The sequence below is a fragment of the Grampus griseus genome, assembly GCF_964374135.1.
Source record: "Grampus griseus genome assembly, chromosome: 14".
Taxonomy (NCBI): Eukaryota; Metazoa; Chordata; class Mammalia; order Artiodactyla; family Delphinidae; genus Grampus; species Grampus griseus.
Genome location: NC_139008.1, coordinates 30,127,331 through 30,155,145, shown reverse-complemented (window position 1 = coordinate 30,155,145; position 27,815 = coordinate 30,127,331). Strand labels below are relative to the sequence as shown.

The window sequence follows — 27,815 nt, the reverse complement described above, 5'->3', positions numbered from 1 at the left end:
TGCAGTTATCCTTATTGTGAAGAAGTGGGGGCCCCTTTAAAAGGGCCGTGGACCTTTAAACATACCCCTCCTTGTCAGGGATGGAAAAAGTTGTCCCCCAGTGGATCAGCCACGAAAAAGCAAGTAACCTTTCTCAGCCGCTGGGCTTCCTCAGTACCCGGGATGCCTTTGAAGTTTCTACTTTCTTCTTGGGAGGTGTGATCAAGCAGAACCAGAATGAAAGTCAGATTTTCCGTGACTTGTTTCTTCTTTGAATAGTTGATAATCTTTTTTTTTAAGTTGGTAATCTTTTATATGACATTCAGTTTCAAATGTGTGAGCTTGGGGTCTTTGATGTAAATAGCAGGAAAAAGTGGGCGGTAATGTTATGGAACGTGGCCTGCCTTTTCTAGGCTGTGCTTTAAGAGCAAAAACCAGAGAGAAGAGAGACAGGAAGGGGAACAAGTAGCCGAAAGGAGAGTGGAGAATGAACAAGAAAGGGTAAGAAAAAAACCCCGTGAGGGATGTAGGCTGTGTGAGCCCTGATCCCAGCCTGGCCACAGTGTGTTCTCACTCTGGGTCCGGGGCTCTCCCTGCCACCCATCTTCACCTTGCTGGCACCTGGCTTCTCCCCACAGCCAGCTCCGTCTCACGGGGAACGAGCCAGCCGCATGGCCGGGCAATTGGCCGCACGCCTCTGGATGGTCAAGGTGTGGTAGCGGCGTAAGATTGCCACCAAACGGGGCCTTTGCTTTGGGAGTTAATGTTTTTCATTAACTTCTAATTACATAAATACCGTACAAATACGCTGTCCTCATAAGAAAACAAAACTAAGTAACTCCTGCCCCTCTCCCTCCCTGCCCCATCCCTCTGACTTCCCCAGGGGTAACAGATTATAAGTCGGGCCTTGTGTCCTTCCAGACCTACCTCCCAAGAAGTACATGGGGACCTATAGGAGAAATACAGGACCACTGAAATTTTTATAAAAATTTTTATTATAAAAGTCTTGTCGGTTCATTGTGGAAAATTTAGAAAATACAGAGAAGCATTTTAAAAATCACTTATAACCGTACCGTAACCGAAACCCGAAGATAACCATGAGCTTGTTTTACAAAAAACGAGGTCTTTCTGTGCGTGCTGTTTGGTCACCTTCATTTTTCACATCAGGCCCCACGGGCACGCCTTTCCTCATATCAGCCACTCTTCTCAGTGTGCTTTTCAAGAGGGGGTGCCTGAGACGGTTTGGGGTGGTGCATGGATGAATATTTTGTGCATTTAAATAGTTGTCTTCTGTTGACAGATGATGCTAATTTTGCACTTCTGTAAATGATACAAAGTTTCCTTTTAAAATAAAGTTAAAAGGGAGGGACAGAACTTAAGGAAAATATCAGATAAATGGTACAGATGGTGGTACAACCATGGAAAAATCCCTAGGGTGGTAAAGAAATGACTGAGGTTTAGGAAACACTATTTTAACAGCATTTTTTAAGACTGCCTATATAACACCCCGTCGCGAGAGTCTGCCAAGGTTTAGTTTCCTTTTATCCACGAGTTTTTCCCTACTTAAGCCCTCTACACACACACACACACACACACACACACACACACACACACACACACACACACACACACACACACACACACACACACACACACACACACACACACACACACACACACACACACACACACACACACAGAGTGAGCCGTACCATACAGTTCTAGAAGTGGGCTTGCAGGTTCAAGCTCAGTTGGAAGATTTCCTTCCTTATTGCCAAGTTTCCCTCCAGGAAGGTTGTACCAGTATGGGCAGCTGGGTAAGTAACCAAGCGCTGTTTTCCTCATTTAAATCACAGCTGTAAGTAAATGCCTCTCATCACTTACCAATTCCTTTATCTGAACGATTTAATCACTGCCCTCAGCCTTGACAGATTTCATTCTCTCTCCCTGTGTTCTGGGGGCCTGTGTAAGTGCCTTTTAATATTTCCATTGTGTGTGTTAATCTTTAATTAGAATTTGATGTATCAGAAATATTTTTAAAAGGCTTAGTTCAATTAACTTCATTCCCTGCCGTATTATTTTATGTCTTTCTTTACCTGAATCATTAATGGCAAAGAGTGCTGACATACAGGACTGAGTTCAGGGCTATTCTAATTAACTCCGGAAGATGCCGTAAGCAATCCATCAGACCCGGGATAGCGTTACAGCCCCATGTATTTACTGGTGTTTTTCAACATACCCTCCCCTGTGCGTGAGACCCCCACCAGCTTTCCGGCCCTGCTGAACATCTGTTTTGTGAATGGCCTGAAAACATCTTGCCCCAGTGTCTTAGAGTAAGATGAGGGAAAGGATTTTGTGATTTGTTTTGTTTTGGATTAATTGATGGGCGCAAGTTCCTTGTGTTTTAATAGCAGGATCGTAAGCCTCTTTCTTCATCAAGGCCTGGTTCACTGTTGGTCAGGGTGTGGTCTTGGCCAAGTCTGTCTCCTCAGCTGGACCAGGGGGACAAGGAGGGGGCATCTGCCTCCTCAGGCGATGCTATAAGGCAGTGGTCTGCGGACTTTGCTGCAAACCAGAGTCGCCTGGAGACTCCCAGTGCCCAGGTCACACCCTGTACTCGTGAAATCAGATGTGCAGGGGTGGGAGCCGCATGAGTGATTTTAAAGATCCCCGAGTGATTCCACGTGCAACAGAGTTTGGGTGCCACTGCTGTAAGGTTAATTAGGCCTCTGTGGCAGACTCTAGCCTGCTGACTAACAGAAGGGTGCTCCGTGCCCACCCCTCAAAAAAACTGGTTTGGGGAGAAGTTGGAGCACCAGAAGTCAGTCCTGCTCAGCCCCTCTCTGCGTGAGGGCCGGGTGAGCCTGCGTGCTGGAGAGGATGTCTGCGTGACGCAGACGGCAGGCCCGAGGAGCTCTCAGCCTCTTGTTCTAAATTGCCACCTGGTAGCTCTACGTCCCCTCCTGGGAGAACTGCCAGACTTCTCAGTAAGGAGAACCGGCCTGGCTGTGGCTTCTTCACTGTCATAAGCGCTGATCCTACGTGTAACCACCGGTACAGCTCTTTGGGCCCTCACAGGTCTCCAGTCATGTGTCCAGAGACCCTCCCGGGCTCCACCCACTAAGTCCAGAGTCCTGAGCTCTGCACTGACCACCGGTGCCCCGGCCATCAGTGGCCCTCACTGTGAGATGCCCTGGCCCACTCCCAAGGTGATGTGTCTGAGCTGCAGCCTCTTCAGGTGTTTGAACCTTCCCTTCCAAGTATTAGATGCGTAGCAGTAACTTTCCAGCCCATTCGTTCCACGAGGCTTTCCTGCCCCCTACACGTGGGGGCCAGGACGTCGAGAAAGCCTGGCAGTAGACGCCAGACCCTGCCTGTCCTTGGATGCCTGGCTGCAGAGAAGCAGGAGGCCCATGAGGACTCCCCACCCAGTGCAAGATGGAGATGCAGAGCCTGTTGCCCTCGGTGAGTCCCCAGTGCTGCAGAGCACTGTGTGGGCGTGTCCGCTGTGGATCTGCAGGGACCTGAGGTGACTCATGGACACTAGGCTCCCACACTGAGTGAGCCGGGAGCCAAGAGTACAGGTGGCCGGGGCACCCCACTCCTTCCAGGTCAGGGAGCTCCCAGGCCCTGGCTCACGCTGCCTGGTGTCACCAAGGTTTCCTGAGAAGTCATTCTCAGTCGGAGCTCCTGCCAGAAGTGAAGAGGGGCCACTTCCCACAGGCCATACATGGTCAGATCCCTGCTTTCTCTTTGGGTCCCTCTAGCCACGAGCCGCGCATGGCTATCTAAATTTCAATTAATGAAAATAACATTAAGTAAGGCTAAAGATTCTGTCCCTCAGTCACACAAGCCACGTTTCAGGTACTCAGTAGCCACATGTGGCTGGCACGACAGAGAATGAAAAATTTCACTTTATTTTCATTTAAATAGCCACACGTGCGGGTGGCTCCCATCTTGACAGCACAGATGAAGGGCATTTCCATCAACGCAGAGAGTCCTGTTAGGCCAGTTGGGGGGATAAAGTCAGGAAACAGGGAAAGCACAGGTCTTGGGGTCTTTCAGAACCCCGGCTCTGTGTTCTGAGAACCCCTCAAGTGCCCTCATCTGTGGCCTGGAGGGCAGGTGCGGCAGTGATGATCACAGAAACAGTGGTTACTGGGCACTGATCCCCTGCTTGTTTAGTCTCCAGTGCCTGGGAGCTAAGTGCTCTCATCACCCCTCTTTACAGTTGGGAAAGTGGAGGCCCAGAGCCTGCCCTGCATGTAAGCCCCCAGCACATGGCAGGAAACAGAAACGGTGAGGCTTGCGAGCCTTGTCCAGCCAGAGCTGCACGTGGGGGTTAGAGGCACGGCTGCTGGAGGTGTCTCCGCCCACTACCCAGCGTCCAGGCAGACCTCCGCAGCCTGGCTGTCTCCTCTTTTCCTCGGCCCGTGCCTTATTATTTATCTCCTGGTGGACAGCCTGACTAGCTCCCACATAGAGAGCAGAAAAGGCACCGCCCGCCTTTTCTTTGCCTTCCTTTTGCTTGATAAATTTGAATCCATGGCATCCTAGCTCTGCAGACGTGCTCTGTGCATCAGGCTCAGGGAGGCAAGGGGTTTTCAGCGCCCACCATGCTGTCGCAAGGAGGTGGGTGTGCGGGGCTCTCAGCTCCCCGGATTCTGTGCTTCCTTGCCATCTGTTGCTCCCTTCTACCATCCCGCCCAAATCTCTGTCTCTCTTAACCTTTCCCTTTCTTTCCCTGTTGGTGGATTTCCTCTGCTAAGAAATCAGCAAAGCAGCCAAAGGCAGTGACGTTCACACAACCCAGCCAAAACGGAGCCACTCGGCTCTTGCTCTAAAAGCAGCCGTGTCTGAGCACAGGTGGTCAAACGTCGTTTCCCCGGCTGGTCCAGATTCATCCAACTTAGCATAGAGTGTGACCCACGGAGTCTTCTTACAGGATTGGGGTTTGGTTTTAAGTGGTTTCAAGTGTGTGGAGGCACTTGGGTCTGACTCACCGTGGGTATTTCCTGCCTGGGGTCCTGGGAATTGACCGTACTGAAAATCACAGCGGCACAGCCTCGGGCAAGTGGATAACTCTGGCGAGGTCTCAGTTTTCTCATCTGTGACCTGTAGATGATAGTACCTTCTTCGTTGGATTGTTTTGAAGCACAGAGCCAGGCACTTATTAAAATTCTCAATAAACTGCAACTGTTAACTTTTGAAATTATCATAGATGTGCATTTGCAAGTGGCACTTTTTTTTAAAATTGGAGTAGAGTTGATTTACAATGTTGGGTTAGTTTCTAGTGTACAGCAAAGTGATTCAGTTATACATATATATATTTTTTCAGATTCCTTTCTCTTATGGGTTATTATAAGACATTGAATATAGTTCCCTGTGCTATACAGTAGGACCTTGTTTATTTTATATGTAGTAGCGTGTTTCTGCTAATCCCAAACTCCTAATTTTTCCCTCCCCACCCCTTCCCCTTTGGTAACCATAAGTTTGTTTTCTATGTCTATGAGTCTGTCTCTGTTTTACAAATAAGTTCATCTGTGTCATTTTTTTAGATTACACATATAAGTTATATCATATGATATTTGTCTTTGTCTGATTTCACTTAGTCTGATAATCTCTAGGTCCATCCATGTTGCTGCAAAGGCATTATTTCATCTTTATGGCTGAGTAATATTCCATTTTGTGTGTGTGCGTGTGTGTGTGTGTGTGTGTGTGTGTGTGTGTGTGTGTGTATACCACATCGTTATCCATTCATCTGTCGATGGACACTTAGGTTGCTTCCATGTCTTGACTGTTGTAAATAGTGCTGCTGTGAACATTGGGGTGCATGTATCTTTTCAAATTAGAGTTTCCTCCAGATATATGCCCAGGAGTGGGATTGCTGGATCATGTGGTAACTCTGTTTTTAGTTTTTTAAGCCACCTCCATACTGTTTTCCATAGTGGCTGTACCAATTTACATCCCCACCAACAGTGTAGGAGGGTTCCCTTTTTTGCAAGTGAAACTTCTGAATAGTCTGTTTGCAGGATTTGCAAATTAACTTTTGAAGAGTCTCTTTATAAGCAGGGTAAGCGTTGCCTTCCCATTGTGTAAGCATACTTTATACTAATAGGTTTGTTCAAGTTATTTGTTTATGGTCTGTCTGCATCCACCAGACTGTGAGCTGTGTGAAGACGGGGACATTCTTCTTCACTCCTGCATCCTTAGTACTTGGGGCTGTAGCAAATACACAGTAAATATTGGCTAAATTGATAAATAAAGGACCGATTGGGAAACCTTATTAATTTTTTTTCATATCCTTAGTAAGCCCTTTTTTCATGTATATTATAAGTTCCAGACTGGGTCTTAATTAGAAACTTCCAATTAAATTCCTGAATTAAGTTTCAGCAAATAACCACAGGCAAAACCTTTAGTTGCCATGGCAATCTTCCCTGAGTCCCCAGTTCTGAGCATCTGGTTACACTCCTTGGTATGGCTTTAATAAACAGCCGTTACTGACAGGTTCCCCAGGTCCTGAAGCCCCGCCCTCCACCAGCCCTTGCTGCCTTGTTCCACGTACTCCAGCCCCCGTGAAGGACAGCAGTCTCCCAGACTCCTCATGTTCTCCTATGTCGCTGACCCACGGCTCACACACTTCCCCCTGCCAACTGCAACATATCCTTCAAAAGTCTGTGAGGACCCACCCGCCTTGAAAAGCTAAAGTAAAAGGAATGAATGAAGAATGAATTGCTTTCCTTATTTTGCTCTTCATGAATTTCATAGAGTGGTTCATGTTCAAGTTTACTTTCAAAAGAAGAAAAAGCTCAGAGGGGAAAAATAGTTGAGATTCTTGATTCTTATCTTGTTTGAAACGCAGTTTAGTAATTTAAAAGAAGCCCATCTGATTGGGTGCCTAGGATTATACAGAGTTAGCTGGTAAGATTTAGTTTCATATTAACTGCATCACTTTATTTTTTTTCTTTATTTTCTATACAGCAGGTTCTTGTTAGTTATCTATTTTATACATATGAGTTTATATATGTTAATCCGAATCTCCCAATTCATCCCACCACCATCACCCCCCCCCCACCTTTCCCCCTTTGGTGTCCGTACGTTTGTTCTCTACATCTGTGTCTCTATCTCTGCCTAACTGCATCACTTCAAATCATACGCTTTGGAAGTGTTGTTCCAATGCCCAAACGTCTATCGATACTCAATTTGAGCACTAGCGATTAAAAACAAAGCAGGCAGTTTGGTGTGTGAAGGATACAGCGTTTGTTTAAGCCCAAAGGTATGGCTTGTCTCCACCAGAGGTCTCCCATATTTTACTGTTAATGTTTGAAGTATACTGAATTCCCACCAGCTAATTAAAAATCAGGCTGCTGTGCCAGTAAGCATTCACTCTGTGAACTAATTTCTGCCAAACGGCCATAAATGTGTCCCCTGGTATGAAATTTAGATGTTCTTTCCCATCAGAAAAGAGGTGTGTGGTTTAGTCCCAACCTCTTCATTTCAGGGAGAAGGAAACTGAGGCCCGCCCGGAAAGGTCACTTGCCCTCACTGAGGCCACACAGCCTCCTACGTGCCCAGCTGGGATTCAGACCCAGGCCTCTTCTCGCTCTCAGCTCACTATTCTCACCAAACCCTTCATGCTCTCGCCGAGGAGTTTAGAATGCTAATTCTGTTATTCCTAGGTGACAGGCACTATTCTAGCACTTGACAAATATCACTGAGTCTCCACGGCAGCAATACTGTAGTGCTGTCATCACCCCATTTGATGGATGAGATACCTGAGGTCCAGAGGGTGGACAGCAGCGTGCTGAGGACCCGCACCAGGCAGTCTGGCCCCTTCCCCATGCTCTTCACCACCAGACTATGCTGTCCCAGGAGGCTAAGACCCAGAGAAAGGACAGATATAGAGGCAGGACCCAAGTGATGGGCCAGGGAATGCGTGTGGATGCCCCTCCAGACATTCTGACCAAAATCAGGCAAAGAGCTTGAAACCCCAAGGGACAGCTGAAAAGTGGGAGGCTAGTGCTAGGCCATGAAAGGTCAGATGCAAAACCGTATCAAAGAGGAACCCGCGAGCCCTCTGGAGAGGGATAATGGCTTGATTTGGCCTGAAGCACTGCTCTCTTCCCCTGCTTGGTCAATTTCTGGGCTTCTTTCAGGATTCAGTTAAAACTTCACCTCCTGCAGGAAGCCTTCCTTGACTCTGACCTGTGTTAGTGGGCTTCTTCTGGCCTTCTGCAGCTGCTGGCCTTTCCCTGCCACGGCCTTTGTCGCGTTGTAATGTAATGGTCACTTGTTTGGTCTCCCCCATGGAACACAGGAGCCCCTGAGGGGTGAGTCTTGCCCATCTCTGTGGACGCCTTTGCCAAGCACAGGGTCCAGCCTGGAGGAAAGTGCTTCAGAAATGTTGGAATGAAAAGTGTGAGACAGTGAAGGGGAAAGAGGATATGAATGGTTCTATCTACAAAGCCATTTCCTTCTACCACCGTCCTGTCTAGAGAGAGGAGGGTCCTGGTTGGATATTAGCAAGACAGAACATTCCCCACCCAAGAAGGGCCTTGAAGGTCAAGCTCAGAGCCATTGACCAGAAGAGCCCCCTGAAGTCCAGCCAGCATCTGTGGGTGCACAGATCCCCCACAGATGCCTGTGTGACGCCCAAATATGGCTTCTCTAGTGATGTTAATAGTATAAATCCTGGCAGTTTTAACACTTGGGGGAAACACTCTAGCCCATGTCCTCTGCCAGAAGGAACCCCCTTCCTCCCACCCCTGCCCAAGGAGGGAAAATCCCCTGGGCCAGATCTGCTCTCTAGAATACCCTGTGTACTTTTCTGATGAAGTATCATAAAGAGGAAATCTGAGGGAAAGAGAAGATTCGGCCCTATCCTCAAGAACCTTCTGTCCAGAGGGAAAAAGGAGATGTGCCCACATGACCCAAGCAGAGAAAATCACAGGCCTTCTCTGTACCTCATCTCATCTGCTCCTCACAGAATCCCTGTGAAGTAAGTGGTATATCCATTTTTCAGATAAGGAAACTGAGGCTCAGAAAGGTCACCCAGAGCAGGGACCTCCGTCATCCCTGTAGCCAAGTGTGTGGCACCCAGTGGCCGCCAGGCAAATGCCAGGTGGAAGAATAACAGAAGGAAGGGAAAGACGGAGCCTTCATATCCTGGGGAGGGGCCCAGGGCAGAGAAGTCTTGGGGGTGGGGGGCACCTGGGCTTCTGAAGCCCAGGGTACCCTCCTTCATTGGCTGCTGGGCTTCTGAGTAGCAGGAAGGAGGGAGCCCCACCCAAAGTCCATTCTGTCTCTCTAAAGTCTGTCTTGCAATGCACGGGGAAGAGCTTAGGTATTCAAATCTTTTCCATTCGGCTGCCTCAGAATTAGGTTAACTTTATTTACTCATGCTAAACAGGGCCATTTTCTGAGAGGAAATTATGCAATGTCCTATGCAGATGTGGCATCTGGAGAGTGAGCGTCAAGATAAGTGTGATTGCCAATGTGTTATAAAGATCAGATCGCTGTGCCTCTGGTGGCAGGCTGTGTGTCACTTGATAAGGGGATATGCCATGCTCTACCTGGAATTGCCGCTCACTTGGATTCAGATTCTGGTAATTACATTTCCACCGAGTTGTCTGTCTGTGAACTTTGTTGAGTGCAAAGAAGGAACAGGGAATAAAGCACTTGCAAGTGGCGCATCCTCATGTAGGCTCAGAACAGTCAGAGGGAGCTGCCCCACACACATCTAGACATGTGGCACAAGAAAAGTCAAATTCTTGCCCTTTGTTCTCCCAAGAAGAGAGTCTCTTGAAATTTTCCAAGGGGAATGGTGAAGACAGACAGGGGATGGGTTTTCTTGGCCACTTTGTGAAAATCAGTCACATTATTTTGCTAAACATGACATGTGCTTTCCAACCAAGAGTGAGGAAGCAGCCATGGAAAACCCATCCTCGGGAAGCAGGTAGAACTGAGCCCGAGCCCAGCTCTGTCCCCAGCCTGTGCGGCTGGCCTCCCCAGGCCTTCAGCTCCTTGTCTGAAAATGGCAGCAGGCCCTCCCTCCAGCTAGTTCTCGCTCCTGGGTCACTTAATAGTCACCAAGGCACCAACCCATCACACGGTAACTGCTTGAATAATTGCTGAATGAACAAATGGCAGACTTATCCACCCATATCAACAAAGTGAGTGTTGATGTAATATCCTCGGTGGCCCTGGAATCCACTGGTGATGTTAAGATTCTACAAGGTTAAGAGATGCTACAAAGAACACTACAGGTACCCCTCAGGCCCCAGCTCTTCCTGTTAAATTCAAACTCGGGAACCAAACAGATCTTCGCGGCGAGAATTAATGAGAACCTTGATGGCCCAGCCTGAGTGTGTTACGCGCGCTGCTGTGTACTTCTGCACCTTTCACAACAACCCTAGGTGGTCAGTTTTTCCCCCAACATTTTCTTCTGAAAAATTTCAAGCATGCAACCAAGATGACGGAATTGTGTACGGAACACCCTGTACCCATCATCCACATTCTGCCACTAACAATGTACTGTACGGTTGACCCTTGAACAGCGGTGGGTCCACTTATACATAGATTGTTTTTCAATAAGTACTACCTCTATTTTCATTTTATAGATCTTTAAGTGTGGGGAAGAGTTTGTGTTGGATTAGAGATCACAGTATGTGGAATCAAAAGAACTAGGGTTTAAGTCCTGATTCTATCCGGTGTTCAGCTAGCTTCCTGCCCTTGGGTGCCATTTATCACTTCCTTTGTTTGTTTGTTTGTTTTCGTTTTTAATTTATTTTTATTTATCTTTGGTTGCATTGGGTCTTTGTTGCTGCGCACGGGCTTTAGTTGCAGCGAGCGGGGGCTACTCTTCATTGCAGTGCACAGGCTTCTCATTGCGGTGGCTTCTCTTGTTGCAGAGCATGAGCTCTAGGGGCACAGGCTTCAGTAGTTGTGGTGCGTGGGCTCGGGAGTTGTGGCTCGCGGGCTCTAGAGCGCAGGCTCAGTAGTTGTGGTGCATGGGCTTAGTTGCTCTGCGGCATGTGGGATCTTCCCAGACCAGCACTCAATCCCGTGTCCCCTGCATTGGCAGGTGGATTCTTAACCACTGCGCCACCAGGGAAGCCCCACTTCCTTTGTTTTTGAGGCAGAAAAAGCACTAAGTGGATTTTCAACTGCACAAGAGGTCCGCACCCCTAACCCCCTTGTTGTTCAAGGATCATCTGTACTTCTTTTATCACATGTCTACTCTTGTATCCAGCCATCAGCCCATCTTTTCTTTCTTTTTCCTTGTTATTTTTTTCTTTTTTGCAAAGTCAGCTGCAGACATCAGTACCCTTCTCCCTAAAAACATCAGCATACATATGGTAAAGTAGAGCAATACAGGCCTTTTATTACCCTGGCCTACAGATGAGGCAACCAAAGCAGTCAGGAGCTCAGGGTCAACACAGCTAGAAAGTGGCAGGGCCACATCTCAACCTCAGGCAGCCTGGCTCGTGACTGTTCCCTGCAGCCATCCCTGCCTTTCGAGCTGTAGTTATGGGGTGGGGAGCAGAGCTAGGTGCCTTGGGAGTGTTTCAGGCAATTGTCTCTTGGAGCTCTGGGGGAGGGGCCGGTGGCAAGGACACCGAAGGCCAGGTCATCAGTGTGGGTTTGGGGATAGCCTGGTGATCATGGATAAAATATTGGAGCTGAGCACAAGGTGACAGTTTCCCTGGGTGGTTGGGTTTCAGTACATATCCTAAGACCTGCATCCCTGATTGCTACACCCCCTTGCAAACCCGAGGAACACCTCTACCTTTCCCCCTTTATTCTTGGAGGGACAAGACTCATATACCTGGCAGTAGAAATTGCCAAGACCTGCTCTCCATCCAGGAAATATCACACTTTACATCTGCCCTGTGCCGTGCTGGGAAGGAAGGCTTTAGGGAGCTTCAAAGAAGACACAGTAATTGATTGCTACTTGCAGCAAATAACCCATAAGCTGTTGCTGGGTTGATGGAGAAACAGTTACTTAATTTTCTTCAAAGGATTGATTGGACTGTCAGGAGACGCAGCCAACCTAATTGAGTGTGTGCTGGTTCACACCCTTAGTGGGAACCGTCACATCTCTTTCTCCTTTTGATTTCGGAATGTCATGGGCCGTGCGTGGAGTCTCCCCTTGGTGCTCAGAAGGCTCCAGAAGGTCTGGGTGTCACCCGTACAGGACCATTCTCCTCCTTTCTGGGTCTGTAGAATCACCAGGGCCCGGTTCCCTGTCACCCAGCTCTGCCGGGTTACATTTGAATCAGCACAAGACTTCCTTTTCTTGGCACTCAGAGTAGCTCCCAAGGAAATGCATGTGACTTTCTCATGCCCCAGAACGGCTATCGTTTTCAGTTTTGTAGCAGATGTTGGTGGAGTGGTGACATCTGGGAGATGGATTGCAGTTTCCCAGAGGGCATCTGATGGACTGCCTTGTACCGCCTGTGCCTCCCTCTCCTCCCAGACCTCCCCCAGAGAGCCTGATGGGGCCCGATGATTCATCAGCTGCTTCCCAGCCCTGCATTACTGGTTAAGGCCTCTCCCCTCAGCTGCATCCTGTCATCAGAGAGCCATGCCAGGCTGGTTTTCCGTGGAGTGGCTGTCAAAGCTGTATTCAGTGCCACAGGGTACCTTCTCTGTCTCAAAGGGCTGCCATCTGCCCACTAGTCTGAAGGCTTCATGAGGGCAGGGGCTCGGCCCATCCTGCTCGTACTGTATCCCTGCACCTGAATGGAGCCCCAGGGCGGCAGGTACCCAGCGTGCCAGAAAGAGGAGGTCCCAGGGCTGCCACTAGAAGGGGCCGCCAAGTGCCTGGTGAAGGGGGACCTTGCCCAGGAGCACACAGCCGGTTCACGCCATCAGCCACCATGAGATCAAACCCCTGGGACCTGCCTGCAGAGAGCTCTGGTCATTTGACTGTCCCCCTGCTGGACCCAACCAGTATCCTTCACCCTTCAGATCTAGCCGGGATCAGGGGTGCCCCCTTCTCTGAGGGAAACAGGGGTCGCTCCTCTCTCTGGCCCCATCCTGAAGACTAAAACCCCAGGTCACAATCAGCTTGTTCAGGATGCTGTGAAGGCTGCATGTTCCCTCTGGCTTCATAGCTCATCACATTGTGTCAGCCATGTGCCGTTGGGGATGTTACTTGACATCCTGCAGTTTGTGTCCTTGGGAATCAGTGAACCCGCCTCATAGGATCCCAGGAACTTGTCAAGTTGGAGCTCAGTGCCTGGCCCACAGAAGTACTGGTTGTGGTGTCAGCACAGAACTGCTGGGGGCAGGGGAGGGGGCCCTGTCCAAAGACAGCCCTGACAGTCTTTCAGCATGTGGTTTTTGAGAACCACAGGCCCGAATGGCCCGGCATCCCCCCTGGACGCGGCCACCAGCTCCCAGGGAAGTCAGGCATCTCCATGTCTTAGCTCTCCCTGCAAGGGCCCACGGTCCCCTGCAGTTTCTTCCTCACTAATCCCTGGCACACCTGCAGGTCTGGAAGAGAAACCCAGCCTGCTCTTGGATCCAGAGAGAGGCCAGGACCACACATTCCTTGCAAAAGGGCTCAGATGCTTTTCTGCTCACAAAGGAAATCCTGGTCTCCTATTAGCTGTGAAAGGTCCCTGTGGGCCTGTTATCTTAGAATCCCAGGGTAAGCCTGCCTTTCTCAAGGAATCTGTACCTTGTTCCCAGCCCTTCCTGACCTCTGATTAACAGAAGGCACCTGAAAGACTTGGTAGTGTTTACAGAGTTGGTAATCTAAACTCCAGCTGTGGTGGCGTTCCAAGAATTGGCCCTAAAGCCCAGGGTATTGGATTTCAAAGCGCTGGAAGTCAGCTGGCCTAGAAATCCCACTGTAAGGATAAAGACCTCGATTCTAAATGTATCTGCAGCCACCAAGCCAAGAATTAAATTACGGTATTGGCATCCATACTTTATTATGAAGGGATCATTTAAATACAGCAAAAGTCAATCAGCCCCATTTATTGCTCAGTAATGAGCTATGGCCTGTCAGAGGGAGCTGTGGAGGAAGAAGGCTTCAGCCCGGGGGGGCTAAGAGGACAGCCGTTGCAAAGTCCTTTGCCTTCAGTAGGGGAGGACCAGAAGATGTTAGCATCTCTGCATCCAGTGATAAATACTTCTTCATCGCCTGCCACTGCCCAGCCCCGCTCCTGTGGGTACAACAGTGAGTGAGACAGGTCAGGCCCTGCCTTCTTGGGGCTTCTGTCCAGATAGGGAGCAGGCCCCAACCAGGGAGGAAGGAGTAAACGGGACCCTTGGAGGCTGGCAGGCGTTAGGGATCAGCAGGGGGCTAAGGTGGGTAGATGTGGTGGAGAGTGAAGGGGTGGCTGGGTCCATCACCCCACAAGAGTTCTGAGAAACAGCCAAAAGCCATGATTTAGTTTCTCCCTCTGAAGAGCCTTAGTCTAGAGCCTGCATCCAGCAAGCGTGACTTTACCTCAGGCGGAGGGGTTCTGACCAGTGAGTCAGGGCTCCAGAAAAAGTCAGGGCACTTCCAGGCAACAACCACTGCTGTGCTGGGTGCGGCCCCAGGCCTCCCTCAGATCTCTTGATGGTCCTGCCAGGGTTATAAGTAACCTGAGATGCAGAGAGGGAGGTGGTTTGTCCAGGGTCACACAGCTTTTAATGGCAGAGCTGGGATTTAAACCCAGGTCTCTACAGCTCCAAAACCCAAACCGTTCTTACCCAGACAAGTTGCCCTGATTCTGCACTTCATGGCAAGGTGGCTCTTTCAAGCTTTTTCCTCTTCTCCTACTCTCTCCCAGCATCTTAAACTTCTGTTGGAAAATGGCTGCACTCCTTTCCCTTCATGCTGCTAAACACTGCAGGACCTTTCGTGCATCCACATCAGCCCTGGGCTGTTTCTCCAGGCTGGTCCTCCATGGTGTGGTGTGCAGCCCCTTGGTGGTGCTGGAAGAATTTTAGAATTTTAAGTGTGCCTGGATACAGTACTAAATTACACTAAATCACAGTTGCAATTCTCTATTGCTGAGTAACAAACCACCTTAAAATTCAGTGGCTTAAAACAACTACCGTCATTCACTTTGCTCACAGATCTATAATTTGCCCAGGGCTCAGTGGGAATAGCTTATCTCTGCTACGCATGGTACCAGCTGGGGACTAGAGGATCAGCTGGGGGCTGTGGGTCCAGGGCCTTGGTTTCTCTCAGTGGGTGTCTCCATGCTTGCTTGGGCTTCCTCACAGCATGGCGGATAGGTTCCAAGAGCATTTTCATGACCTTGCTTAGAAATCATACAGGATCGCCTCCACTGTACTCTGTTGGTCTAGGCAATCACAGAGGCCCACCCAGGTTCAAGGAGAAGGGACACAGACACTACCACCTGATGGGAGGAGGGTCAAGGTCACACTGTAAGAAGAGCACATAGTGGGGGAGCTATTGCTGTGGCCAACCATAGAAAGTATAGTCCACAAGAAAATACGTTTCAGTGCCCCTCGGGTCCTTTCTGTTACATCAAGGAGAAGGTCTCAGATTGGTACTCGTTTGTCTTAGAATTTCTCTAACTCCTGGGACTCCCTTTTTATCAAAAGAGCAGGCTTTAGGCTATAATTTAATAAAAAGATCTTTTCAATCTATTTTCATGGTCACCTTATTTATTGTAAGTAATTCCGCTTTTCCATTCATTGTAATGATAGGAAGTTAACTTTTAAAATAAATTTATTTTGGTAAAACATGAGTGCTTTCAAGAGAAAAATTGAGGACAAGTTCTACTTTGCTGCTCTAGATTTACTCTCACATGAGCATATGAATAGGATGTTCCTTCGTCTGTTGTAGCAAAAGTTTATAAACAACCTGAATGGCCGTCAGCTGGGGAGCTGTGAAATCATTAAGAGTCACGACTGCAGTGGGAGAGAATGCAGCTATGAAAAATAGTGAGGCGCGTCCCTGCGTGCTGATGTATCACCAAAACGCGGGCTTCATTGGTAAAAGCAAAGGGTGTATGTGGCATCTGTGAAAGGCAAGGCAGGGGGTGGGGGGTACAGCTACATGTACACTTGGAAATGCAGAGTGGACAGATAACAAGACATCAGTAGTGGTTGCCTCTGCAGAAGAGGACTGGGGAGATTTACCATCCACTATAAAAAATTCCACATCTTTTTTTTTTTTGAAAATTGACCCGTTTCAATCTCTTGAAAACAAAAACACGACACAACATCAGTTTTGTTTTTTTGTTTCGTTTTCTTTTGTTTTGCCATCTACAATTCAGTTATATCTAAATTCTAAGACCAGAGTCCCCTGCCCAGAAGCAAAGAAAAAATTCCACACCTTTTAAAATAGGAACATGCTAATGTATTATCTATTCAAAGAGATTGATAAGCTTAATGTCTTCAAATAGAATAAAGTGACAAATCTTTCCCCCTTTCAAATAAATGAACCGAAAGGCAGTGCCTAAGGGTAGGAGGAACACATCACCCCTCCCTGGAGGGAGGTTCCTTCTGGTCCTGGGGTGCAGTGGAGACGTCTGTCATCCCACCTGCTCTGCCCCTAGGGCCCGGTCCCTCCCCACATGGAGACTTGGTCTCCATTATGGTTTGTGGTCCCGAGCCCCAGCATCCCTGCCGGCCCCCAAGCCCCTTGCGGCAGTGCCAAGCCTCATTCTTCACGGTCTGGTTCCCTAATACAGGATCTAACACCCACACGTTTGTTGAACTGGGTGCCAGAGCTCTTCAGCTCACACATCTGGCCAGTTTGGAAACGTGCACACCTGTGTGCCCAGAGGCGCTGCCGGTCTCTTGCCGTTGCCCTGGTCTCCACGATGGTCACTGCACTTCGGGATCAGGGAGAGCGGCCGGCCGACAGCTGGGCCTGGTGCTGCTTCCCAACCCTGGCTGGGCCCCGGAAGGACCCGAGGCCCTTTGTGTAGGAGAGTCACTTTTTTTTTAAATTTAAGTACACAAACAACATAGCTCTTGGAAAAATCAGAACACTGCATATAAATTAAAACGACTTGACCCCTCACCCACAGTCCCACCTCCTCCCCTCCAAAGAGATAATCACTCTGCACCCTGCCAGACATTTTCTTAAACTTTTCTTTTACACACACATACTTGAGTCCATAGAAAATATGCAGTGTGATTTTGTGTGGTTTGATTTTATACAAATTGTGTCATGCTGCATGTGTCATGCTGCAACATTTTCCACTCAGCAGCACGTTCTTGAGACTAAACCTTGTTGAAACATCTAGAGATCTCATTCCTTCCTTGTTATTGCCATATGTTCTTACACCGAATAAACATACATTTTTTAAAAAAGCTTTCCCTTCTCACCGGACATCTGGGTCATTACAGACCGAAATCCAGCTGTCAACATCCTTGTTCCTGTCTCTCAGCCCACGTGTGTGTCTTCCTGGGAACATACCAATTGCCGGGTCATAGAGTGTGAAACTTTCAGTTTTAATAAATAATGCTGATTTGCCCTTCAAAATGGCTACGTTAATTAATTCTACAAGCAGCGTTCGAGAATGTCAGTTTTTCTGTGGCCTCCCCAGTACCTGATGTTATCAGCCATTTTTATTTTTGCCAGTGCGGTGGGACCCAGTTCTCATTTGTCTCCTGATTTAGCACAAGGGGGAGCACCTGTGTGTGTGTTCGTTCTCTTGTTTGTGAATGGCCTGTGGAGTTCTTCATATTTTCTCCTTTATTCATCTTTTGCCTTTTAAAGGTATTTTGCAAATATTTCCCCTCGTCTGTTTGTGGGCTCGTCTGTTATCCGTGAGGTAAATTTTAATTTTGAGGTAGTTTATCAGCCTTACACTTATTTATTCATATGTGTGGATCCTCGTTTCTTTTTTAGAGAAATCCTTCCCTAAGGTCATATGGATAGTCTGATAAATTTCTGTCAGTTTAAAAACTAAAGCCCTCGGCCCCACCTGTTTTGAAGTGAAGTTGGTGGGGGAAGGACGCAGGAGACCCAGGTGGGCCGAGAGATTTGAGCAGTGCCAGTGTAGGGGTCGCCCGTCACCTGCACGGGCCTCCCCCGACCACAAGCCAATCCTGAGAGGCCGCCACGCACCCCGACATAGCCGCCCGCTTCTGAGTCCTCCCCACAAGCCTGCATCCCTCGCTCCCGCTACCTGGGTACCCGGCACGCCTCCGCCCGGCTCAGAGTGAAATCCACGGGCGCCTGCTCGCAGGCAGCAGGTGAAGGACTTGGACCGTGGGCAGAGCTGGGCCCCGTTCCACAGCTCTCTCTCCTGGGTCCTCCTCCGACGGGAATGCTCACAGCCAGCATGTGGAGCAGCTGAGGGGAGAGCCCAGGGGGTGAAGGCGTTTCCTAAGATGCCGCCCCAGGGGCCTGCAGATGTCACCCCAGCCAGACTCCCTTGATCTCTCTGCAGGGTACCCATATGCCCTTCTGTTAGTCCACGGAAGCCGCTTCATTTCTCCTTAACTGCCCCCACAGCTGCTGAAAAGCCAAGGGCTCCCTCCCTCTTGGAGCCATCCTGTCTCACTGGTGACGGTTGCCTCTTAGTTTTCTTACAAAATCTCTCACGGGGCTTTGATGTCTCAATTGCATTTCTGAAAGTTGTTCCACTTTGGGGTTTTGTCCTTCCTTTTTTGTTCTTTGTGGCAGAGGTGGTAGGTCTATTTTTGCCCCTGAAGTCCCTAAGGCCCCTGGGCTTTGTAAAGGGGGTTGCCTGCCGACAGACCCCACTGACACCAACGCCCTGGCTGTGCCCGCTTTCCCGGCTCTCACCCGCACATGAACCTCTTCTGTGAATGTGGGGAAAGAAGAGCCAGGTTGTCCTGTTGAGGGGGGAAGGGAAGGGGGAGAGAAAGAGAAAGGAAAAAGGAAAGAAAAGGCATCCTTTATGAGTTTAGTTTTCTCTTTTTAAAAAGTAAAAGATTCTAATTGGGGAACATGTTTTAAGTATTGAGTAAAGAAAATAAACTCTACCTACCACAAAGAAAATGTTTGTAAGAAAGAGTGTGAGGACTTCCATTTCTGATAATACAGAAGACTAGTGTCTTCCATGTGGAACTAGAAATTCCGGATACAGTCATTTTTAGAACTCTTCTTAAATACTTGGCTGGACCCTTGGGAAAGGGAGGACGTTTCTTGCCCTCAATAAGGGAATGTGCAATCCAGACCGTTGAGCCTGTCTGGTGCTGGTGTTTGCCACGGGGTATCTGGCTGTGCCGGGTGGTCATATGCTGGGGAGGAAAGACAGAAACACAAGGTCTTTCAAAGCTGAGACGGTAGACCGGAAGGCATCCCATGAAGCCAGGATCTCAGACGGATTATGCTCTCAGAGGGTTAAACTGAGGTAGTGTGGGAGGTGGGGGGAGGGGGAAGAGGAGGGAGGGGAAAAGAAGATGGCAGAGGAGAAATGTACCTATCATCCCTTAGACCTAAATGAAAAGTAAAAATGGAGAGGGGGTGTGTGGCGAAACCTTGGCAAAATACCTGAGCCCAAGGGTTTTTTGTTGTTGTTTTGTTTGTTTATAAATTTATTTATTTTATTCATTTATTTTTGGCTGCGTTGGGCCTTCGTTTCCGCATGCAGGCTTTTTCTAGTTGCGGCGAGCAGTGACTACTCTTCATTGCGGTGTGCGGGCTTCTCATTGCAGTGGCTTCTCTTGTTGCCGAGCACGGGCTCCAGGCATGCAGGCTTCAGTAGTTGCGGCACGCAGGCTCAGTAGTTGTGGCTCGTGGGCTCCAGAGCACAGGCTCAGTAGCTGTGGCGCACGGGCTCAGTTGCTCCGCGGCATGTGGAGTCTTCCCGGACCAGGGCTCAAACCCGTGTCCCCTGCATTGACAGGTGGATTCTTAACCACTGCGCCACCAGGGAAGCCCCTGAGCCCAACTTTATCACATGTGCTTGGGGCCAGAATTGTTACTATCTGTGTTACCTTTCCCCCCAACCGGCCACCAATAAAATGAAGCCAAATATTAGGTCACAGAACGTATTGGGGTGATGAAAGTGTTCTACAACTGGAGTGTCACCGTCAGTGCACAGCTGTAAATTTACTAAAACTCAAACTGTACACTTAAAATGGGACAATTTTATGGTATATAAATTATCCCTCAATAAAGCTGTTTATGAAAAAAAAACCCACCTACCATTCTTCTAATCAGGACTGTCGTTTTGTTTTTTTGTTTTTTTTTTTTTTTTTGCGGAACGTGAACCTCTCGCTGTTGTGGCCTCTCCCGTTGCGGAGCACAGGCTCCGGACGCGCAGGCTCAACAGCCATGGCTCACGGGCCCAGCCGCTCTGTGGCATGTGGGATCTTCCCGGACCGGGGCACGAACCCGTGTCCCCTGCATCGGCAGGCGGACTCTCAACCACTGCGCCACCAGGGAAGCCCTCAGGACTGTCTTTTAATGTTTCAGTATATTTCTCTGTGCTTGTATTTCTTTGTAGGGATACTTTTTTTTTTAACATATCAACATCATAGTTATAAAGTTTTTATCACCTTGTTCATTTAAAATTGTAATGTCTTTTCCAATGCCATTGCAGTTATTTGTAAATAGGATTTTTTACTTGGGTCTGTAATACGTATTTCAAAAGTACATGTTGAATACTTTCTCATTTTAAAATAATTTCAAGTAATACAGTGGTATAGAGGGCAAAAATTAAAGTTCTCCTGTTGATACCACAGACACACACACACACACACACACACTCTCCCACCCACCCCAGTTCTCACTTCCCTCCCCATAGGTAACCACAGTTCACAGTTTAGTTAAACATAATTTTTAAATGGGTATATAATTTTCCATATGATGGGAAAAAAATCATACTCAAGTGGTTCCCCTATTTGGGGGCATTTAGGTTGTTTCCTAGTTCAGCTGTTTCTTTTAAAACATGTTACAGAGGGGCTTCCCTGGTGGCACAGTGGTTGAGAGTCCGCCTGCCGATGCAGGGGACACGGGTTCGTGCCCCGGTCCGGGAAGATCCCACATGCCACAGAGCGGCTGGGCCCGTGAGCCATGGCCGTTGAGGCTGCGCGTCCGGAGCCTGTGCTCCACAACGGGAGAGGCCACAACAGTGAGAGGCCCACATACCACCAAAAAAAAAAAAAAAAAACATGTTACAGAGGGTTTCACTGGAGGGAACTCAAAGCAGACTGTATATTTAATGGCCCTGCGTTACTCTGGTGATTTCAAAGCCATCAAGGACAAGCAGTAAATTAGACCTCAAATCTGGGAGTAACTTCCAGCTAAGAGAAGGGACCGAGCATAAGCTGAGGACCCCCTGCTAAATGCTCTACCTACCTGTTCTCATTTTAAGGCATCAGACATCTCAAGATAGGGGACATTATTCCCATTTTACAGATGGGAAACCGTGGTTTAGAGAGGCCGAGAGCCTTGCCCCAGATGGCGCATCATCTAGTGTAGAGCTCGGCTCTAAGTTGTCAGACACCAAACTGAGGTCTTGGTGATTCTATAACCGAGCGAGGGGCTCTTCCTTTCCTGTCTTCACTTAATCTAGGTGAACGCCGTCACAGGTGTAAACCACCAGCGCCTGCAGGGAAGCACTGAAATGTTACTGGGATTCCAGATTTGTTGGTTATTTTTTTAGCTACAGGTGCAGTGCCTAATCCACAGCTAACATTGTACTGATGCTTTATGTACTTTATCTGAGTTAGTCCTCACAAACAGTGCTTTGAGTGGGAGGGGCATGATCCCCATTTTTCAGATGAGGAATCTGAAGCCCAGAGAGGTACAGTAAGTTGCCTACCATGACTTGGAGGAGGGACTCAGACCCAGCTGTGTGTGACTTCCAGCCCAGGCTCCGGTGCCAAGCTGCACTGCCCGGCAGAACACAAGTCAGCTGGAGTGTGTCCGTCGAGCTGGGCAGCGGACTGCACCTCACTATGCTCTCTGTCCCCCTCTACCACAGACAACAGCGACCTGATCGCGTGCACGGTGATCACCAAGGATGGCAGCATGCTCCAGCGGTTCCTGGCTGTCGACATTTACCAGATGAGTTTGGTGGAGCCTGACGTGTCCAGGCTGGGCTGGGGAGTGGTCAAGTTCGCAGGCCTTCTGCAGGTACGATGGCCGAGAGCTCCGGAAGCTCTTCTCGGTCGGCTGTACAAACACCCACAAAAGTGTCATCTTTACGGTCAAGTTCTAATGACATAAGGGCCACATGAACAGATTATCATTGACAAAAGTTAGAATACCTCACAGATAAGAGCCTAGTCCCCTTTGACCAAAACCCAATTCTGACTCCTCTCATCCATTATCAGATACGGTGCTTTGCCGAATATGTGTATGACTATAACTACATGTACTGTTTTTAAAAATTGTACAACATGTAGTTGGAATGGGGTGTGTGTGTGTGTATTTTTTATCCTGTCACATTGAATGTGTTGTAAACTTTGCTTTTTTCACTCAACTAATGTTCTGGAGAACTGACTGTGTTAGTCTCTGCAGGCTTACTGGTGTTCTTTTAACTGCTTCCTGACCACACACCAAGGCAGAGTTAGCCAGCACCCTGTGGCTGCTTCCAGCTTTTTACCCTTACAGACAGTGCTGCCGTGAACAGAATTGCCCTGACTTCCTTGTGCACTTGGGCCAACGTTTCCCTAGGGAAGATACCAAGAAGTTGGGCTGTGCCTATTTCCTCTCTAGAATGATTGTTGCCACTGGTGATTTATGGACGTTCCTGTGTCCTCCACCTCTCCAGCAGGCCTGGGCTCTAAACTGTCAAACGTCAAGCTGGAGCGTGGGTTTTCTTAATGTTTGTCTAAATGATGGGTGACTAATGCCAGCTAGTTGGTCGAATGAAGCGTGGAACCAGATGAGTTGAAAACAGCCTCCAGCTCACGCCCTCCCCAACCATCACCCCCGCCAGACCCCTGGGCCCTGAGTTGCCCTGCGCTGAGTCCGTTTCCTTGCTGGGCAGTCCTGGTTGCTGGCAAGGCCTTGCTGGGGCGACCCACATCCACCTCTCCAGGGCAACCCACTCCCCAAGAGGACCACCCACGTGTTTGAGGATGCTGTTGCAACCATTTCCCAGCCTCCTCTTTTTCAAGATCTTTCCATTTAAAAAAGGTCTTTTACAGAAGGTGGTGTGAGAAGCAGCTATCTGAAGAACCTCTCATTTAGAAAAAGACTTCCACGTACGAGACTGTCCATTAGGTGACTTAGTGCTTCTTATGTATCTAGGTTTATGATCAATTTCCTTTAGAATTTAGTGTCAGGAAAGTGTTTTTATCCCTCAAAGGATTAACACATGTCGTCCCTCAGACAATGAAAGGCACATAAACCTTTTCTTTTGGTTGTCTTCCAGTAGCTTCCATTTGTCAGGCCATTATTACATGCCAGCCTCTCTCTCTGTCTTAAAAGCATAATATCTCATCTAATTCCCACTGCAACATTTTGTGCCAGATTGAATGCCTGTGAACAGTCTCTGTCTTGCTTCATGAGCCTTTTCAACATTTTCCCCACCTTTCTGACTTTCATGTCTGTCTCCTGTCTCCTGCTTTTATCTCAAACCTTACTTAGTGGGAAGCAAATTCTTTGCACAGAATCCAATCTGAGGTTTTAGATTGGATTTGTCCTGAGGATACTTGCTGTACGTGAGTTCTCCTCTACCTTTCAAGTGTAACTTTCTTCAAACGTCTGCTAAGTGGTCCTCCCCTGTTCCTTTCTCGGAGTTAGCTATTTCCTTTAGGGACCAGGAATTTGTCAGAGACATACAAATGGGAGCTAAGGATGCCCCCTTCTTAAGAGAAGCAAGGAAGGAATTGTTACGCTGGAGGAGATCACACTGGAAAGGACTAGGAACTTGGGTTTGTTATCTCTAGTTCTCCGAAGCAAGAATTGTTGGAGTCTGTTGGGCTCCCTGAGGCCCCATGTAGAGGCTGGTGTCCCGTGTGTTTACTAGCTGCTTCAAGTTCTCGCGGGGATGGAACCGGCCGCCACGGCCAGCATCAGCCACTTGAGCTGTCTGTGCTTCCCACCGCTCACTTCCCGCCAGGCCTGGCCTGGCCTGGTTTGTGCCCATCCTTGACTCTCTCAGACTTGGGGGGCTGATGGTCTCCTCCAGAGCAAAAGCAAAGTTCAATCTGGGGGACCTCATTCTAGATGAGACGTGAATCCACAGCTTCCGAGCAGCTACCTTCCCCCTGAACCTAACAGACACCCTTTCTTTGGCCTCCTCCCCCCGCAGGACATGCAGGTGACTGGCGTGGAGGACGACAGCCGCGCCCTGAATATCACCATCCACAAGCCTGCATCCAGCCCCCATTCCAAGCCCTTCCCCATCCTGCAGGCCACCTTCGTCTTCTCGGACCACATCCGCTGCATCATCGCCAAGCAGCGCCTGGCCAAGGGCCGCATCCAGGCGAGACGCATGAAGATGCAGAGAATAGCTGGTGAGTGCAGCCCCGGCGGGTGTCCTCTCGGCAGTGGGGCAGCAGCTGCCACAGGCCATTAGCATGACTCTCGCGTTGACCTTGAGAACCCTTGTGACTCCTCTAGAAGAGGAAACGTATGGTTCAGGAATGAGTTGTGTTTTGGTGAGAGAATGGAGAACCTTGAGTGTTTGGTTTCTACAAGTCTAGGGCTGCTTGGAAGAGGCAAGCCCTCCCTCCCAGGCAAGAGGCAGCTGTCAGTGTGGGACGACGGTTCTCCCTCCCGCACACGGACGTTCTCTAGCATATGCCTGCAAAGCGCTTCGACGTTCCTCTGCCACCTCTGACCCTTAAAACAACCCTTGAGATGAGTAGGGCCTGTTCTGCCCATTTTACAGAAGAGTAAACTGAGGCTCAGTGACTTGCCCACAGCCACGCAGGCAGTTAGTTGGCAGAACCCAAACACAGAACTTCCTACACTAAAGCCCATCCCTTCCTCCTCTCCGTTCCCAGCTCTCATGAGAGGCAGCCCTGCCTGGTGAGGGGCCGTAACCCAGCACTGGATTCGGAAGTGTTATTTCACATTGCACCGGGACTCTGGTGAATCTGTGAGGTGGCCCTACACCGCCCAGTGTCAAGAAGACCCCAGCTTTCTTAGAAGTGAGGGCACTGAAATGAGGGCATTCCCTTCATCAGGGTGGAAGGCACAGCGTCCTCCTCGGGGAAAAGGCGTTCTGTCAACTCCTAAAATCACGAACAGCCTTTCACAAGAAACCAGTGCCTTTCAGCTCAAGCACCAGTGGTCGTTCTGGTGTGGTCACTGGGAGGCTTTCCAGTCCACTGGGAGAGAAGGGGAGCGTTCTCGAGGGGTCACCTAAAAAGAAACACTTGGAGGGCAGGGTTTCTGGATATCGCGAACTCAGTCATTTCCTGCACGTGCCCCGTTGATTTGCGCAGGCTTGCATCCCATATAGTCCTCATCTTATTTCTCACTTAGCTGAAACTTGGCCTCCAAAATCATTACAGAAGCATTTTGTAATGTGCAAAGTGACTTAAATCATTCAGTCCTTTCTCTTAAGATTTATTTCCAGAGGGTTGTTTGTTTTTTTTTAATGTAAAGCAATTTCTCACAGCTGGCATCAAGGCTAAATATTTCATTTGAAAATTGAGAATTATGCCGTAAAGTGGCTGTTAGAACTAACGCCTTGGGTATTTCTCACATTGATTTTAAAAAGCCCCTCCAAATTGCTGTATCGTGAGATTTCTGCGTGGAAGAGAGGACAGCAACAGAGACACACACACTCATAAATACACAGGCACACGTGCGTGTAAGTTCTGTCTCACACACTCTTCCCCACACGCATAGATTTATGAACTTTCACAGCAGAATTGGCCCCGTTTGCTTTGGGGTCTGAAACTGTACCCAGGGCTAAGCCTTGGTAGGGTCTTTAGTGTATGGAAGCCAAGAATGCGAGGTGAAGATGGGCCTGGCGTTCATCTCTGAACCACTCTGTAGGCACTGCTTGTGTTATGAGCCTCAGGTGGGACCCTTGGTGTCACGCTGGTCTCCCCAGCTCGAGGCTGCTGGCTGCCTGCTTGGCATTGTCCGAGGGATGTGCCTGGCAGGGATGTGGCCACACCTGCTACAGCCGTGCCACCCAAAATCTTGTCACCTACATTCCCATCCCACGCACGTGCTGAGCTTGAACCACGGGTTTGTTTGAACGTAGCCCTCCTGGACCTCCCGATCCAGCCGACAACTGAAGTCCTGGGGTTTGGTCTCAGCTCGTCCTCTACCCAGCACCTGCCTTTCCGCTTCTACGACCAGTGCCGCCGGGGCAGCAGCGACCCCACAGTACAGCGCTCTGTGTTTGCGTCGGTGGACAAGGTGCCAGGTAAGCCGGCCCCCACCCTGTGCCACCTCCTGTCCCCTCCGGGGAGCGGGAGAGGGGTGGTTCCAGGACCTTCTCTGTCTTGAGCCTGTGTAGGCTTTCCTTCCCCTCTCAGAAACCCCGTTTCTTAGAACTTATCAAAGTGCTGCACAAGATTAAACACAAGCCCCAGAAAGAAATCTTGGCTTTCTCTTTGGTGTTCTGCCGCCGGGGTTTGGTTTTCCAGAGATTTGTTTGAGGGTGTGGAAGAACTTCTCAGAATTAAGGCTAAAAATTTCTTGGAAATTTCTTGGAACTACTTTAGATTATTAGTAACGAGGTTGTGGGAGAGTCAGTTCCTCCATGTAGGATGACTAGAAAGAACTAGTGTGTGCAGTTCCTGTTTAAGCCCCTGAAGAAGTGAGACTTCAGAAGAAGGTCCCGCTGCCCCTGGGGCGGCTGCCACTCTCTTCTTTCTGGGAGCCTCTCTTCCCACTTTCCCCGAAGCGCATCTCTAACTTTCCTCCCTGCCTCTCCAAAAGAGAAGCATGAATAGAAAGTTCAAGGTCGCCTGGTGGAGCTGAAAGTACTGGTTCTCCAGAAGGGCCGGCAGGCTCCCCCTTCCTGTTCTGACATGTCTGCTTTAAGTAAATCCATATGCATCCCAACCCCTCGAAAGACAACCTTGCCCTTGGTTACAAAGCTTCAGAAAACTGGCCGAGCTGTCCCCTGCAACTTCACTTCTCCGCAGTTAGGGCTTCGAACCTCAATTGCAAATGTGGCAAAATGTTTTCAAAAGCAGTTATACATTTAAGAACAAAATCTAGTGAAAAGAACCTGACCCAAACAAGGATCCCTGTTTCCCCTCCACCCCGTGATTCATTCTGATTTCATTCTTTGATTTGATTAATTCATTTCAGAAATATAGTATATACTATAAGCATATGATTTCTTTAAACCCAAACAGGACATGATAAAATGAAAAATAAGACTACTTGGCCCCAGAAGTGACCATGGTTAACAGTTTCTTGCATTTCCTTCCAGAAATGTTTTGCTTGTCTGTCTTTACGCCCGGGGTTATACCATATGTGTGATGCTACATCTTGCTGTTTTCACGTATTGACAAGTCAGTGTTACGTGTAAGCACATGTCGGTCGACCTAACGCTCATGCACTGTTGTGTGGTATTTTATCATATGGACGGAACAAAAAAGTCTTTTATAACGTTTTGTATTGATGGACATTTGAGTCATTTCCAGTGTCTTGCTCTTCCATTGTCAAAGTGAACCTCATCGGGGTATCTTTGTGTAAGTGTGCAAATCTCACGTGTCTATGGGATAAATTCCCAGCGGTGGATCTGCTGAGTCAAAGGGGAGGTTTTTTCATCTTAATATATGTAGTCCCAACATGCACTCTGGAAAAAGTGCCCCAGTTCACGCTGCCACCCACTGCCTGCAACTGCTTTCATTCTTTTTTTTTTTTTTTTAACATCTTTATTGGGGCATAATTGCTTTACAAAGGTGTGTTAGTTTCTGCTTTATAACAAAGTGAATCAGTTATACATATACATATGTTCCCATATCTCTTCCCTCTTGCATCTCCCTCCCTC

At 48.7% G+C, this 27,815-nt stretch overlaps 1 protein-coding gene across 3 annotated transcripts in view; it reads left to right on the top strand.

The window, feature by feature from the left end:
• Positions 1-27,815, top strand: part of CLEC16A (C-type lectin domain containing 16A) — a 209,816-nt gene that overhangs the window by 131,256 nt on the left and 50,745 nt on the right. For all 3 annotated transcript variants that reach the window (XM_082670276.1, XM_082670277.1, XM_082670275.1), the window contains exons 19-21: positions 21,873-22,024; positions 24,153-24,357; positions 26,067-26,231. In XM_082670276.1, the coding sequence (XP_082526402.1) occupies positions 21,873-22,024; positions 24,153-24,357; positions 26,067-26,231 (522 nt within the window). The remainder of the gene's footprint in view (positions 1-21,872; positions 22,025-24,152; positions 24,358-26,066; positions 26,232-27,815) is intronic.